Here is a 17,021-nt window from a genome sequence, read left to right as displayed (position 1 = left end):
GAATTTGCAAGCATTTGAATGAACAACATTTGGCATTGGCTTGTGCAAAGAACTGCACTGTAACTGAGGCTTTTGAAGTGAAATATTTGGAGGCTGCATAGATGAATATTTAAAACTTATGACCATACGCGTTTTTCCTGAGAGATGACACGCAGCATGTGGACCATGAGAAGCAAACACAGAAATGTCCAAGAGGCTTAACACGCCTTCAAAACAAAATTTTACCAATAATCCTCAGTAATTAAATGATGGATTAAGACATGAATTATGGAAGTATATACATTTTTCAAGTTTCCTCATACATAAAAACTGAATCCATTTTGGCATCTTTAACTTTCTGGACTGCGTCACAGCTCAGTTATGAGAAACAAACTAAAAGCAACTTTTCCTGAGTGAGATGTGTGCAACAGTTTTTATTTTATCATTATAACACCCCCTTACTGCTCACTCTTCTAAGTATTACAAACCCATTTTAGCATACAAAATATACACACTGCATAGACAAGTATTTTCTTTTTATTCTTCTACTGAGGTTCATCTTGTGAAGTATTACTGGATTAACCAAATTTCTGCTTTATTTTTGGAATCGTGAGATGGTATAGGCCAGAAGGACTTTCTGGAGGTCATCCAGTCCAACTCTTAGCTCAAAACAGGGCTAACTTCACATTTTCCTTTGAACTCTGCACAGCCCCAGGTGTTCTTCCCTAAGCTACTAATGAATAAACAATGATCAAGAAGTATTCGTAAAAAGTTATTTTTTTTTATTACAATATGTATTACTTTGCATTTATCAACAGTGAATTTCACCAGCTATAGTGTTGTCCATTGAACAATCTCATAAGCTCTGGAGCTTATTATTGCTATGAGTAATACCTACCAGAGAATCAAAAATTACAGCTACAGCTCCTTAAAAATGTTCATCAGGTTGATCAGCTATGGTACATATCAGTTATAAGAATAATACAAGGGTTCTCCCACCTTGTAAAAGGAAGTCTGGTTGAACATGCAGTATGGATTTTATAAAGTGGTTAGGAAAAATATTCATAATAAATGGCAATGTGACAACTGTTGGCCTAACACAGGACACAGATAAAGCTGCAGGTCCCTCTGCAGTTGTCTGTGGTGCAGAATTCTTCCTACTAGGAACTAAGCATAGCTTAGAGGAAAAACTGCTGCTAACCACCTCCAGAAAAATTCATGAGGAGATGAAAGGGGAAGTAAATACATATAAAAAGAGGACAATCAGAAGCTGAAGGCTTCCTGCAAGATCACCTAAACCAGGAAAAGGCTCTTGGAGTTACTGTCAGGCAAGGAACAGGGATGCATTAGCGCTCTTCTCTAAGGAACACATTAAAATAATAAAAGATTCCATGAGTTTCAGGGGTGACTGCTGTGTATCAAAAATATTTTTTTAAAAAAAATCATTAAAATGCTGTTTTTGTCCAAAAAGTAAGTATTTGCACTTAATAAACATACATCAGTACAGAAGCATGAAATAAAACTCATGATCCTTCCACAAAGCTATCTTGTTAGTGTAGATACCTGCTTCATTAGGAAAAAATGCACTTTGATCTGAATAAGCAACTCCAAGGTCACAAAGCTAAGGCTGTATCATACAGAGGCAAATTACATGCCATAGCCGCTGATCCGGTTCTTGGGGTGCGGGGGCAGAGAGGCCAGAAGAGGAAGAGAGATGGTAAAGGCTATGTATGTTTACCCATTAAATGTGCATTTCCTCCAGAACAGGAAAAAAGTGGATACTACAATAGCAAGAGGAAAATCAGGGAACTGCTGAAATAAGGAATGAAATTCCCAGATACTGTAACTCACAGATTTCTGAGTTTCAGTAACATGAGTCTTGCTCATTCACTTAAACTGAAAAAAACATTCACTTAAACTGAGAAAATAGTGAGAATAACCCCCACATTACAGATCTGTTCAGCCTTCATTTATTGCTTGCTATCTTAAATTAAGAGATTTCAGATCTAAATATTACCAACAAAAAAGCCTTAAGTCAAGTCAAAACCTTCTAAACCTAATTAATGCCATCTCTTTCAAACCATTTGAAGCCTTCTTTGCCAAGGGTAATTAGCTTGCAGCAGAGAAATTCCTTCCAGCCACCATCTCCCAAGATACCATGAGATGTCTCTTCAAGAGCACTCTGTGTTGCAGTTGCTCCATTAAATGAATACTTAATAAACAACAAATAATCCCTTTCAAAAGTTCAATAGATACTTGGTGGTAAATATGGTCTTTAATTCAATTAACTCAAAAGATTTGTCAGTAAAACACTGATAAAGTTTTCCACTTCTATGCGCATGTGTACATGCATGTATATAAGTTTTTGGAGTTCTTCAAAAAAACCAAAGGAGATTTCATGTCACTTTTATGATATGTTTAATGACAAACATAAAGACAAGTGACCATGACCTTTCAAAGCCCTTTCTGGAAGTTGCTCCTGTATTCCAATAGATCATTACTCATATAAACACTCAGCGTATATTTCTTGTAAAAATCACAGCCAGTTACTTATATCAACTATCATCTCAGTTTACTAATCTTTTGGTTATAACATGCATAGATGGCTTTGAGGAAATTCAGGCATTTGTGCTAAACAGCTATGGAATGTTCTTCAGTAGGCTTGTGGGGAAAATAGTAATAATCCCTATGAAAACATATTTAGTACTTGAACTAGGAAATAATATAAATAAAATATTTTTTTTAAATGAAATAAATAAATAAAACTAATAAAAATAAGCGGGCTCAAGATACTAGAAAAGGATGCTTATTAATCAAGCAGTACTTACAAGAAGCTTTTTCCCCTGATGGATGCTAGCTGCTCTGTAGCTGCTGCTAATGCAGCATTTGCCTGAGCCAATGCACATTCTGGCTCTACCTCACAATACATCTTGAAAAAGACGTGCAACCCAGGCACATTAGACAAGAAGTTGGTATCACATTCATTAGAAAAATTACAAATGACTCCTGATGAAAGACTTTCAGATAATCCTGGTAGTCTCTCGTTACATGTATTTACTTTAGAGCCATCTTTCTACACAACGGTGAGAAAGCAGAGATTTCTTTCATTAATGACCTAAAACCTACAGTTTTTATTATAGCCTACATAAAGATACCTTAAGCAGAACTGAATGCATCCTTAGTGGGTCTACTCTCCAACTAAAATTAATGTATATGTATCATGGTTTTAGAATACAGATGAAATCACAGGCATTAAGCTTGAGAGGATTTGAACTAATAGTGATTTGTTTTTTACTATTTTGTAATTAAATGGTAACATGCTACAATACTAGGATGAATGGAGGAATCCCGCTGCCAGGTGCTCAAGGGACGCACAAGTGATAAGCTCTGTCTTACACTCAAGACAGCCAGCCTCAGATGGAGGTTTCAAGTGCAATGTGTACATCTGGAGAACAATATTTCCCAACTGTTGCATCACAATGATAACTGAAAAATGCTGGACAGCCACATCTTTTTTGCTATTTTCTACTGAAAATAAATACATGAGTATATACTGTTAAGCACTAAATACTTCCCACTTTATCTGTGGTTGCTGTTACATTCTTCCTAGAATACTAAGCAGAGCATACCATAATAATAAAATAAAAAACTTCCATAACAGAAATTCTCCCCTATCAGAGCCAGTCAAGAGGGGAACTGATACATATTAACGTCTATCTCATTGAATTTTTCTGTATTGATGAGGCAGGCACAAAGACCAGCTGCTGTAAAGGATTTTGTACAAACATAATTTGGATTGAAAGCTGGATCCTTCAAATAATGTCCCTTGACAACCTGCAGACAATACTGTATGTGCTCCTTATAGCTGATTAAACCTTGTAAGAAGTCATCAATCTCCAAGAAGAGACATTCCAGTTCACCAAAACTTTTCCATTTCAGAGAACCAGAAGCTGACTCCTATTGCCATCAGAAATGTAAAACTGGAATCCTGCACTAGCTTATTGTTTTAGAAACATTATGCAGTACAAAGCAAAAATACTATTTCCCCAAAAAGCCTAGGCCTTCACCCTCACTAACACATTTTGTGATTCGCTTGAGGAGTTTGGCAGATAAATACCATTAAATGCTTTCCCTTTGACTTTCCTGTATTTCTGCAATTAATAAATCCCAGTGGCACTCGGGCTGGCTTGAATTTGTCACCAAAGGTACACGGAAAAGAAGAACTCAGGGACGTTATCTTACGCCCCTAAATACAAACTGTAAGAAAATGAAGTTGCAATTTAGTTTCTCTTTCTCTAGCTCTCATATTTAACTGTTCTTTTTCTCTCTCAGATATTATATGATGTCCCATTCATCATTAGCTTTCCCATAAAGCCTTTTGCGGCTTTCCAGCTTCAGTCTTTGGGCAATTTCCCTTTATATACCAGTAAAACCATTACTGCAGAAATAACATTGATTACAGCCATTGGTGGCTGTCAGGTCAGGTACAGCAGTTGCTCACCTGTTGCTTTGGAGCACGCTGCCCAGAGAAGAGATGGAAATTTGATTGTGTTTGGCAGCTGAGCACTGGAATGACCATTTAGTAAGCCTGAACTATTTGAATGATAAACAATTCTTTTTTTTTGCAGACATCGAACTGATTGATCTTTACTTTATTAAACATGCCTAAGGCTGCTGTAGCGCCAACAAGAGCAGGTACAGCTTTCAGCAAGTCGTCTGCACACTCCTCCTGTCTCAGATATATGTCTCCTCAGATTGCTACTACATATTAAAACAATGACTCTTAAGATTTACGTTGAAAAATAAGGCTGTAAATCAAATCAGAGTTCCTTAAGCATTCACACTTGCAGTGTAATGTCTGTATACACAAAGATTTTTAACCCCATTATTTTATGTCATGCATAAAAAAGACCTCTAGAACTCTGACACTCAAGTGGGTTTGTGCTTGGCTCTAGAGTCCATCTGTTCTGCATGGTGAGGACTAACGTCTCCTGTTTATATCATCACACTGCAGAAGAGTCTGCCTCACCTCTATGCCCGGGAAGATCATGGAACAGATACTTCTAGAAGCTACTCTAAGGCACATGGAGGACAGGGAGGTGATTTGAGACAGGCAGTGTGGCTTTACCAAGGGCAAGTCCTGCCTCACCAACTCAGTGGCCTTCTACGAGGGAGTGACTACACCAGTGGACAAGGCAAGAGCTATGGCTGTCATCTATTTGGAATTCTGTAAGGCCTTTAACATGTCCCCCACAACATTCCTCTCGGAATTCAAGAGATAGGGATTTGATGGGTGGACTGTTTGGTGGATAAGGAATTGACTAGATAGTTACATCCACAGGCTCAGGGCCCAGATGGAGATCAGTGACAAGTGGTGTCCCTCAAGGGTCCGTATTGGGACCAGTACTGTTAAATATCTTCATCAGTGACACAGCGGGATCAAGGGCACCCTCAGCAAATTTGCGATTACACCAAGCTGAGGGTGCAGTTGACACAACTAAGGGAGAGGATATCATCCAGAGAGACCTTGACAAGCTTGAGAAGTGTGCCCATGTGAACCTCCTGAGGTTCAACATGGCCAGGTACAAGATCCTGCACCTGGGTTGAGGCAACCTCCAGTATCAACACAGGCTGGGGGATGAAGTGACAGAGAGCGGCCCTGCAGAGGAGGACTTGCAGGTACTGGTAGATGAAAAACCAGACAGGAGCTGGCAATGTATGCTCTCAGCCCAGAAAGCCAACCATACCCTGGGCTGCATAAAAAGAAGCTTGGCCAGCAGGTCAAGGGAGGTGATTCTACCCCTCTGCTCCACTCTCATGAGTACTGCATCCAGCTCTGAGTCCTCAGCACAGGAAAGACATGGACCTGTTGGAGCAAGTCCAAAGGAGGGCCACAAAAACCATCAGAGGGCTGGAGCACTTCTCCTATGAGGAAAGGCTGAGAGAGCTGGGGTTGTTCAGCCTGGAGCAGAGAAGGCTCCAGGGAGACCTTACAGTGGCCTTTCAATACTTGAAGGGGGCTTATAAGAAAGATGGGGACAGACTCCTGTTGAGACAGGACAAGGGATAATAATTTCAAACTAAAAGAGGGGAGATTCAGAATAGGTACAAGAAAGAAATTTTTTATGATGAGGGTGGTGAAACACTGGAACTGGTTGCCAGGAGAAGTGGTAGATGCCCCATCACTGGGAACATTTAAGGTCAGATCAGACAGGGCTCTGAGCAACGTGATCTAGTTGAAGATGTCCCTGCTCATTGCAGGGAAGGTGGGCTAGATGACTTTTAAAGGTCCCTTCCAACCCAAACCATTCTATGATTCCAAGATTCTAAGAGTGGGTGGGCTGGACCCTCAATGACAGCTGAGTTTTGCAGTGCCAGAACTTCCAGAAGGCAGTCACCACTGCTTGCTTCAGTAAAGCTCCTATATGCTCTATGCTGGCTAGCACACGCAGCTGCTCAGGAGTGAAGCCTTGGACATACTGAGGATAATAGGATATAGAGCTGGAGACAGAGGGGTGTGCTGGCAAATCAGCTACCTACAATCATTTCAAGTTAACAGGCATCTCGGTGACTTTATGACCTCATATTGTATCTGATATTTCTACTAAAGCAGTAGTTTAACCTCTGGGTAGCTAGGTCACATTTATTTTCATTGCTCCAGAAAGAAAACTTGGTACGCGAAGTTCCTTTATTCCCTGCTGCTCTGAATCACAAAGCATCCCTGCATGTTGCTCTGCCTTTTTTAAGGACAGTAGTGCAAGACAGGAGGTGGAAACCAGCTGACTAACCCTTTTGTGCAGAAAACACACTGAGAATTTAAAAGAGGTGAAGAAGAAACAGAATAGTTTTGGATTGGTGTACCAGAAACCATTTTTGTTTATATTTATGGACAAATGTCTGTATCATCATAAAGAATATCTAGGTGTCTACAACAACTGGATATTCTCCATCATCCTCTGCCACTCAGTTTTGCAAACTGAAAAGTAAGAAATTGGTACTGATGCTTTATCTGATAAAAATGGTTTATACTTGAAATAATTCATTTTTCAAATTCTCTTCTTCATAGGGTACTCTGATTCTGGCCTCAATGACTTTGCCTTATTATCATGTTAAATATACTTGCAGTTAACCTGATGAAAAAAACGTTTTACCTTTGGCTTACCAAAGAATATGGCACTTCCACACAATTTTGGTAGCACTCACCAGGTTGATGGTGAAAGGAATATGGAATATGGGTCTCTCAAAGACTAGTTCAGCATTCGTAAGACTAAACCTCTCAGGTTAATCAACCAACTATTGCTTAGCACAGCCTCCTCTCCTCCAGGGTAACAAGGGACAGCACACTACCACCACAATGTTGTGCAACGGCCATGCAACAACAGCTTTATGCAATTTCTGTTCCTTTCCGTGAGACTAAAATAGACTACATAAATTTTTCAAATGGATACCGGATTAACAGATTTTGTGTGATGCCCAGTTTCTTTCCGGTGTAGGACACTACAACATGAAATACTGCAATTAATGTTTTCTTTGCCATCTTGTTATCTAAGGACATAAAAGACAGGAACTATAAGGGTAATATGTATTTCAGTATTCTAGATAAGCTTTTAATATCTCTTGATGAACAACAGCTAGTATGAAGACTGTCCTTCTAGGACACGAACCAATCCACCAGACCATGATCAAGCATGTCTGTATGCATGTGAAATACCACCTATCTGCATGGATGCTTTTCAAAAAAGGAGCCTGTAAGCTGGTGAAGACATCAGGTAGCGAATGCTCCTGGTTGCCAACAGAAACCTGGAGATCACTGTCTGAGACATACAAGAACTTAGGACTCCTGAGTTTAGGACTCTGTGTAATACTGTGGGATGCAAAGGTGACAGATTTAGCAAAGCAGGGCAGGAGACCCGGTAAAGTATCTGTACAAAAAAAGCTGGGGAATATTAGGGCAGTCTCTTACTTCCGAGGAGTTACTGGACGCAGGAGAGAACTCAATAGCTTATGCCATTTCAGCAGGTAAGTTGCAAACATTTCATGATCTATGTTCAAATGCAGAAGCTGGAGCTAAACAAGAGACGGCAGAGAGAAAGTGAAGATTTTTCACTAAGATGTTGAGAGCCATGACCTTTTTTCCCCCCTCACTCCCTCATTTTTCCTCTTTAAAGGGCTCCCCTTTAGAAAATCAGAGAAAATACCAGGGAGCCGATGGTCAGTTCTAGTGACACACTGGGGATTTCCCTAACCAGCAAAACATCCACTGCATCTTTGGGGTATATGTAAATGTATCAGATTTGTCAAACCAGCCTCCATCTTTTGGTAAATTTGCCTCTTTCTTTTAATTCTTCAGTTCCAAGTCTGAAACCATAGGTCTCAATAAGGGTGAGAACAGGAGAAAAGGAAGTATCCTATATGAAAACACCGTACTTAATTTCAGGTTTGGAGATCAAACAGATTTGTCAAAATGCTTATTTCGGTTTAACAGTGGCTTAGATCAGTGACCTTATATCAGCTAGCAGCAGTTTTAAGTGAAAGCTGAGCACCTTCACAAATTTTTCTGCAATTATTTAATTATCTGTTTAAAAGCCGATTATGATTTCATTGGTGCAGCTTATTTGGTAAAGTAGCCCTGGAGGGTGTTCTGTATCATCTGCAACTGCATATTTGGAAGATTATCATACACGTTTTTAAGAACACATTACCTGGGGCTGAACTTAAGTTACATTTGGTTCATCTTTATCCTTGTACCTCATGCTCATCTCACAGGCTCATCTTCTGTCAGGTCTTGCTTAAACAAAATCTAATTACAGAGAAAGAGGATACTACAGTGATCAAGATGGTAATACGTGGATCAAGCAGTATGCATTGGCAGTAACAAGCTTCTGTAAGAACTTAATATCCTTACAAAACGTGTTTCTACAATTGTTGGGGGCACTTTTCATGTACACATTTATTACACGGGACACGGATAGACACTGTCCCTGGAAATAACAAAGACTAAAAACCTATATGCATTACATTACAAATGATGAGTTACTAATAAAAGTTAGTATTTCCCCCATCCCTTGTGATGTAGCTTGGAGAACGAAATCCCCAATGTTTATTGGTCAGCATCTTAGCCACAACATATTTTTTAAATTAAATACTGTACATACAGTTGCAGTTTTGGTTTAGTTTATATTTTCTCTATCATGGTTTGAGACCTGTTACTGAAATTAACTTGAAGCAAAAAGTTTGTAACAGCCAAACATTCCTTCTGTTATAGTTTTTAAGGATATAACCAGGCGAAAAAGTATTAAATTTACCATACATAGTGCTTCCAGTGTGACAATATTTTCCATTAAAACAAACAGCTAATTTAAGTCACACGAGTTCTGTCTCTTTTTTTCTTATGCTTAGTTATTCTTTGCTTGCTGATGCCCAAAGAAAATACAGGACAGGATGATTTTCTTTTTTAAGGGAGGAAAAATTAAATAAAGCAGGTTGCAGATAAGCCTTAGGACAGTATTTCTTAAATCTACTTCCTCTCACAAAGAGACGAAGGAGCTTTTAATTACTGTCTTCAGAAGTTTAGTCCCCTTTACATCAATAACTTCTACGGTACAGAGCTCTTCACGGATGGTTAAATTGTTAGAAAAGCTGGAAGCAGTGAGCCCTTAGAATCAGACCATGAGTAGAGTGGCTCAAATATACCATGCAAATAAAGAATGCACTGTAGCTGAGGAAGGTAAATCAAAAAAGCTAGTCAATCTGGATCCATCCTCGCTCCTACTCGTCAGGCGGTATCACTATCACCCATATACCTACACTATGCTCTGCATGTTTTCTTCCTTTGAAGGGGTAGGTCCCATTTTAAAAGGCAATGGCATATCCATCTGCATCTGTAACCCACTCTGGCTGGCATCATTCAGAGCACGCAAATGGCCAGTAAAGTGACAGCGGTATTACTGCCTACTATTTTAAAACCTCAGCAGTCATGTTCATAGTCAGACCTTTGTTGATTACTACACAGATACGTAGCTCTGCTGCATTTATGGGGCATCCAGGCTGACCCCACTTTTCCTGATGAGTCTGATCTAAAGTGACTTCCACTCTTCACCTTTTCTTAAGTAGTGCTTCATTCTAAGGCAATACCTCCCAATGGCTTACTGTTGTAAAACTCAAAACACTCTTATAAACTCCAGTCTGAAATCTATAGAACAGAAAGCCAAAATAATTTTTTAAAGGGTGACTAATTTTTATCCATTATGAACAGTATTCACAAATTACTTACCTGGAAGATGTATTCTCATTTGCTGGATTTTTTTTTTTTTGTAACAATAATTATAGAAGATTAATATTTAGAAACTACCATCCACTTTATGAAATAGTTCTAGACCAACGTAGCACAAAATGACACTTTTGTTTCCAATGAAAACATTTCAGAAGTGCAATAAAGCAATGAACAGGGGAGTACAGTAATCATTAGCGTCATGTGCTGAACTTCATCCCTGAAACAAAGTGGCCCAAAGATGTGATTATCCCACAATAATCACTCTGTGTGTTTCACCTAGTTGCTTAATGAGCTGATTAGAATTGTGTTAAGGGTGTATTTTCATCATCCAAATCCATCAGAAGCATATGGAACTAATACAGGAAAAGCACCACTGAAAAGTGGTTGGTAGGATGTTGAGCTGTTGGATCCAATTTGTGCAAGTTTAATTAATTGCACTATTTGGACTTCAAAATTCATAGCAATTTTTAAGTCCTGTGTAAGATATGGATAAGCAAAAGGCTGAAGTCCATAATTAGCATAAACCAGAGAAACATAAAGGTCCTCATCCAGGCTTCATTTATTTCAGCATCAAAAATCACCTTTCCCTCAATAAAATCAGGATGAGATACAAGGTCATTAGAAAACTATTAAATATCACCTAATAATAATATTTTTTTAAGAAACTAAACAGAAGAGAATGAAAGACCATTTTGATTGCTCACAGCATAGTCTTCCCTGTTGATCAGTATCTGAAAACTGTTTACAAAGTTTTTGGCACCTGAAGTTTCCTTAGCTCACAATCAGGCATTAACAACTATGACAAGTCAATTAAAAATTTCTCTCTGCGAGATTGATAAATGACACAACGTATATCAGTTTTCACAGCAAAACACCAGAGCTGAATCAGCTCTTTGGACTTTACAGGCAGAGGAACTTCAGTTTATAGCATTCCATACTGCTGGTGTTTTATTTTAAAAACTGAGCTTGTAACAGTAGATGAAAATCTTAAGAGTCCAGATGAAATTATGCATTTCTGTTCAGCCTGTGGTGAGGACTAATGCATGCAAACTTCTATATTTCCAACATGGATGTTGATAACTAATGTTAATAGGCTGAACTGAGAGCAAAAAGAAGGAGATTCAGCACTGATGACACATATTATTAGGAATGCTATTATAATCTTGAAAGTCAAGGTTTGCACCTTGTAATATTGCAAGATACTGGAATGAACTTCTGTATCAATTGAGTTGTTCAATTTACCTAGAGCCTCAAAGCCTTTAGAAACCTGAAGTGCTCAGAGATGACTCTCTGACCTTTACCGTATTACAAACAGGTCTGATTCTCAAGATCCACATCCATTAAATGCTTGAATGAGCTCAGTATTTATTGTTCTTTCATCTCATTAAAACAGCTAAAAGGTTGGGAAAAGGCATAATGTAAAGAAAGGTCAAGTGGTAATCACAGTGTGAAATGCCGTTACATGTGTAAGTATAATAATTCTTTAGACTTTATGCTCCCTGGAGAGGAAGTTGTTCAAAACTGCTCACCTAAAAAGGTTTATTTTCTGCTAAATATAGCTCAACAGCACTAAATAGGGGAATTAGACCAACCTTTCACTCCTCGGCATCTGCAATGGCCTTTTCTTGGCTCACTTTCTCAGTCTGAAACTCTATCTTAGCAATTAAAGCTTCAGCATCTTGATTTCTCAGTTGCAGTTCTACCTCTTGAGAAGCAAGTTTGGATTTTAGCTCTTGTACCTACAGGGCAAAAGGTAATGCGTTATTCAGGAGCATGGGTCATTAGGTATGGTTCTGGAATGATTATACCACATGAGCCCCAAAAATCTGAACTGAAAATAAAATTCACGTTTCATGGGTCTCAGTACTGGAAGTGCTGTCTTTTCCTTTTTTATTTTGTTTCCTTTGGTAGATCCTGTTTGTAGCTCACATAATTCTGTTGACATGAAGAATTTAATAAGAACAGCATAACTGCTCCCACCAGAGGCCCCACAGCTCCCCCGAGATGCTCAGATTGTCTGTCCAGCTGCTGAGGTTGTGTTTGTGACCAGGTGTCTCAGTGGTACAAGGCCCACCTGCAGCACCTAGCAAAGACGCAAATATAAAAGCAAAAGGAAATTATGGCAAATGCTTAGTAATCACTCCGAGCAGCTAATTCCAGTAGAGGTTTGCTGAAAGGTTAAGATAGACTCAGAGCCTGATGAACAAAGACTACCTGTTGGTTTGCTGAAATAGCAATTTATTGCCTGCCAGGCTAGAAACACATCTCAAAATATCCAGCGACAATATCTTTCCAAGTACAAATGACTTGTTTCAGATACCGGGGGGTTTGGGGGTTACCCACCCCCCCCACCCCCCCCCCCATCCCTCCATGCATTTTGTCTGGCAGCTATTCATTATAAAAGGCTGTATTTTAACCAGAGGAGGCTCTTACTAACCTGATTTGGATATGGCTGATAAGACAAAGAGGAAGACAAATCTGAGGGCTTAAACTTTCATCACATGGAAGATCCTGAGGGCTCTTCTTGTTTGGTGGGCTCCTGAAATCTTATAAAACTTACAAAATCTATCTTTTAAAAATCTGACCGTTTTGAAATGAGAAGACAAAGCTGTGATACTGACTTGTAACACATGACTGTAAAGATCCCAGATCTCTCCACTCGCTTTATTTTTCAATTTATTTAAGACTTTTATGTCTTTTTCTTTATAGAAAAAACCAAACGGTGCTGCATTTGATGTACTTGCATAGAGCTCCATAAAAATGGCTCAGTGTTCAAGCACCTGGCTAGATAGGAGCTTTGGTTTGTCTGCTAGCACAGCATGCAGCACTTGAAATTGTCAAATTATCTTTCGGTCATCATCAAATGAGAATTCAGAGAGAGAAAAAAAAAAGAGTATTTTAATAATTTTAAAAATTAATTTTAATAATGAAGCATGGGATAACTTATTAAAAAGAGACTTTAAAAATAGCAGTCACCCTTTTCTGTCGACCATTTATTTTTGCAGGTCTTCAGCTAGCAAAGTGGGAAAAAGCCAGCCAGCTCCCATTATTTATCTCACGCAGTAGCACCAAGATGCAACTTTATGCAAAGACTGCAGCCAAGTATTTAATTTGCACTTTTTTATAAAACCACATACTTTTTATTTTTAATTATGGATTATGTAATGGATTACGGCTTGTCTTCAGCATTTGCAAAAGGGATTAGGGAACACGTGTGTGTGTGCGGGGGGAAAGCTCCAAAGCAGTTTCCCCTCCCTTCTGTCTTTGTGGACTGACCAGCCACAAATGAACTGCAGGCGGAAGCACTGACAGGGGGCTAAGTGCCACCAGCCCCACAAGGAGGTGACAAGAGCTGATGGAAAGGCTCTACACTTGTTCCTCCTGCTTTTATTACCCCTCAGCTGGTCACTGGCCGCACACAAAATCTCCAGGTACAGAACTGCATCTTCTCTCTCCATGGTTTATCTTTTACTGTGGCACTTGCTTCCCCTCCCACACTTGTACTGTGGCACCATCACTCCCCCCCAGACATTGTCCTTGCTCAAATGGATGGACCCTTCATTCCAAAGACAGGTAAAGAACTCAAAGAGCTTCTACGTGAAGCAAAGAAACAAACCCCAGTTTCCAGTATCAGGTAATTAAATGGAGTTTAGAGTCACTCTAATCTGTGACAGTTGACACACTTCCCTACGTGCCACCCAGGCATCAAAACACAAAGTGTACCTCCGGCTCCGAGTAGATCTCAGCATGCTGCAGAAAGGATTCCAGAGCGGTCTGTGGCCCCAGGGGGCTGTGCTGGGTTCCACACACCACTGCATGGGGCTTCTGTCTCATCACAGGGAAGAAATGCAGCTCTGAGACTGGAAAACTCTTTTGACATACTCTATGATAAGCAAAACAGGCTAGGCATATTTAAAACAGCTCCAGATGGTCATTTGTCATGTATTTCTGAGCAAAATGCAAAGGTAAAATGCTTGTCTTTACCTCGCACAGCAAGAAGAGAGGTTGTTCCTGGACTGAAACTCAAAAGTCCGTTTTCCAAATTTTTTGAAAACTGACCTAGCAAATACAAGATACTACTACCCTACTTTGAATTACAGTATACTTCCCCATGATAAAGGTGAAATAAGGAACCGCCAAAATTCATTTTTCTTTGTTTTAAAAGATCCTAGCTACCTATATTGCTAGAATATATGCATATACATGTCCAAGCAAGAGTACTGTATGCAAAATTAACAGGGAAATATTAAGAAAACCTATTTAACACCATCACTGTAAGTAACTTCTATTTTGTCCTCTATGACTTCTAGCAAAGTTAAACTTTATAATTTGTGGAGTCACATCTCCCTCATTTTAATGATTATTTATTGCATTCTGTACAAGACAAACGCAGTTCAATTAATCAAGGGAAGCCTAAAAATCAATTAATATGAATTAAATGAGCTACACCAACTCTTAGGAAAGTCACACATAATTTACCAAAGCATTGTCAATAATGCTTAGGGAACTTTGGGAAAATTGCTCAAGAGTGGCTGTTGCTGCAGTTAAATGTTTTAAGCCTACATCATTAATATTACAATCAGGTTGATGCAGAAACACTTGCCATTTTTCTCAGTAAGAACCTCATTATTTTCTTGTGACTTTTAAAAGCTAGTTTAGAAGAATACCTATTTCACCTATGATTACAAAAACAGAAATTAAACCAAGAACCAAATAAAGAATGATCTGCATTTAGGGAAAGCAGAATTTAATTGCTTTACAAATAAAAAAAATCAGGACATCATTAGTTGAGGCCAAGCCAGCATAAATTTCTCTTTAAAAAAGTATTTCTAAAAGCAAGGCTAGTCAGCAGGAATGGATATTTTATGCAGATTTGCGCAGTGCTTGGCTTCCGACTGAAATGCGTTTCAGCCTTTTTCTCCTTTTTCCATTGTGTGTGGCACACATGCACCCTGCAGTACACCTCTTCCTAGCAAAAGACAACCTCCTTACACATGATCCTTATGAGAGGTCTCTACTCGGCGGCCCTGAAAAGCCCTCTAACAACAGTTTTATTTGTAAATCCGTGAGGGGAGAAGTGGGTTCCGGTAGAGCTGGAAGTGGCCCGAGACAACTTGTCTCAATGGGGCAAAATAACTATTGTTATCGAGCTTAACAAAATGGCACAGCATGGGAGACACGCCGAGCCAGAGAGCAGCTGGTTGTAATTCACACTGGTTTTCAGAAAACACTAATCGTTCCCGAACAGACCTCTTTGAGGCTTGGTCTTCCCTGCATTTTCAATTTGTCACTTTCTCTTATGATAAGGTCAGCAGTGACAGCACTTCCTGACATTAACAGCTGTGGCTTTTAAAAGGGTCATTGTGGAACTACTAATTGCAGTAATTTCATTAGCATAAATTATTTATTCTGCCATTCATTTATCTCCAGTTTGGGTTTGGGTTTTTTCTTTTAATACTACATTGTACTTTTCAATATATGCCCATTCAGGGTTGTAGGCAAAGGAAATTATTATTGCTAATGTAGCCTTCTTTATTAAAAAAAAGCAAACAAAGAAGACTTGATACATTAAAAAATAATCTGATATAACCGCAGTCCGCTAGAAACCATAAAGTAGTTTGAAGCCAATAATTAAGATTAAGCTGGTACAAATCAAATCCATTCAATAGTCCTAAAGAAGACTGAGCAATAAGCCTATATACAATCTGAAAGAAAATATAAGGGTGAAGTCTGTTCATTTTTATGCACTCTCTCTATCTAGTCCTTGGCTGACTGACTGTTAAGCATGCAAAAAACCCAGCCAAAACCAATGCAAGCTACAAAAAGAGTTTAGATGGGAGTTTTGCCTGCATTCTCCCCGTAACTCTCCTCAGGATGTAAAATAGCAATTGATACCAAATTGATAAATTATTGATAAATCTTTGCAGTTAAATTGAGCTAGCTGAAACATGCCAAGCAAAGAGGAAAAAAGACTGGTGACATTGAACTGGAACGCATCCCGCAGGCAGTTACCAAAACTGAGAATAAAACCAAGCCAGCATCTGTCTGAAGAAAGAGGTAACTGGGAAGTGTGTGGGGGTGGGCAGTGGGAAGTTTAAGCGGCAGAGGGAGAAGACAAAAATGTTACTTCAGGCTGCTTCTTTGCTGTACTACATGTTGTAAAACACTTTGGAGTACGATAAAATAAAGAGCATAATGAATTTATCCTTGGTATGCTTAACAGCGTGAGCTGTTTGGTGCTAAGCAGCAGAGGAGCAGCGTACAAGGCAGCAGCAGCAAAATACTCAAAGGAGATGGCAGAGATGTACATTGCTGTTATTTTCAGATGGATGGATTAAACAGTTCTGATTCGTTTAATCAGTGCTCAGTGCTGATATGTGACGCCAACTGAAAGTAAGGAAAAGAGACTGGACTGCCTGTCATGTTGAATTTGGAGACAGAGACATTATTTTAAAATATTATAGATCATGTTTTAGAGCAAAGGCACTTTTGTAAGTTCTTTAAGCTTAGTACATAGATTTCAGAACTACTGCACAGTGTTATTTTCTTGTGCCCTTTGAAAATTAAGTTTAGCAATTTGAGTACTGAAACAGAAGAGGGCTCGCTCTTCTCTCCCAAGAAATCAAAGACATCTGAATTGATTACATTTCTGATACTCTCCATTTCCCTCCAAATATCTCTGAACTCACCGTCTCTTCTCCTTAACCCACACGTTGACCAATGTCTTTCCAAGTGAAAATGGGCTCATGGGATGTATTTTCAACAGGCA

The 17,021-nt window shown here is 39.1% G+C and overlaps 1 protein-coding gene across 1 annotated transcript in view; it reads right to left on the bottom strand.

The window, feature by feature from the left end:
• The window catches only part of DNAH11 (dynein axonemal heavy chain 11), a 132,245-nt gene that overhangs the window by 45,651 nt on the left and 69,573 nt on the right, over positions 1 to 17,021 (bottom strand). The window contains 7 exon segments of the mRNA XM_056338457.1: positions 2,804 to 2,908; positions 3,691 to 3,875; positions 4,343 to 4,451; positions 4,610 to 4,740; positions 11,841 to 11,991; positions 12,690 to 12,704; positions 13,976 to 14,135. Of these exon segments, the coding sequence (XP_056194432.1) occupies positions 2,804 to 2,908; positions 3,691 to 3,875; positions 4,343 to 4,451; positions 4,610 to 4,740; positions 11,841 to 11,991; positions 12,690 to 12,704; positions 13,976 to 14,135 (856 nt within the window).

The sequence above is a fragment of the Falco biarmicus genome, chromosome 4, assembly GCF_023638135.1.
Source record: "Falco biarmicus isolate bFalBia1 chromosome 4, bFalBia1.pri, whole genome shotgun sequence".
In the NCBI taxonomy this organism is placed as follows: Eukaryota; Metazoa; Chordata; class Aves; order Falconiformes; family Falconidae; genus Falco; species Falco biarmicus.
Note: the sequence above shows the minus strand (reverse complement) of the source record. Positions and strands in the feature narration are given on the sequence as shown.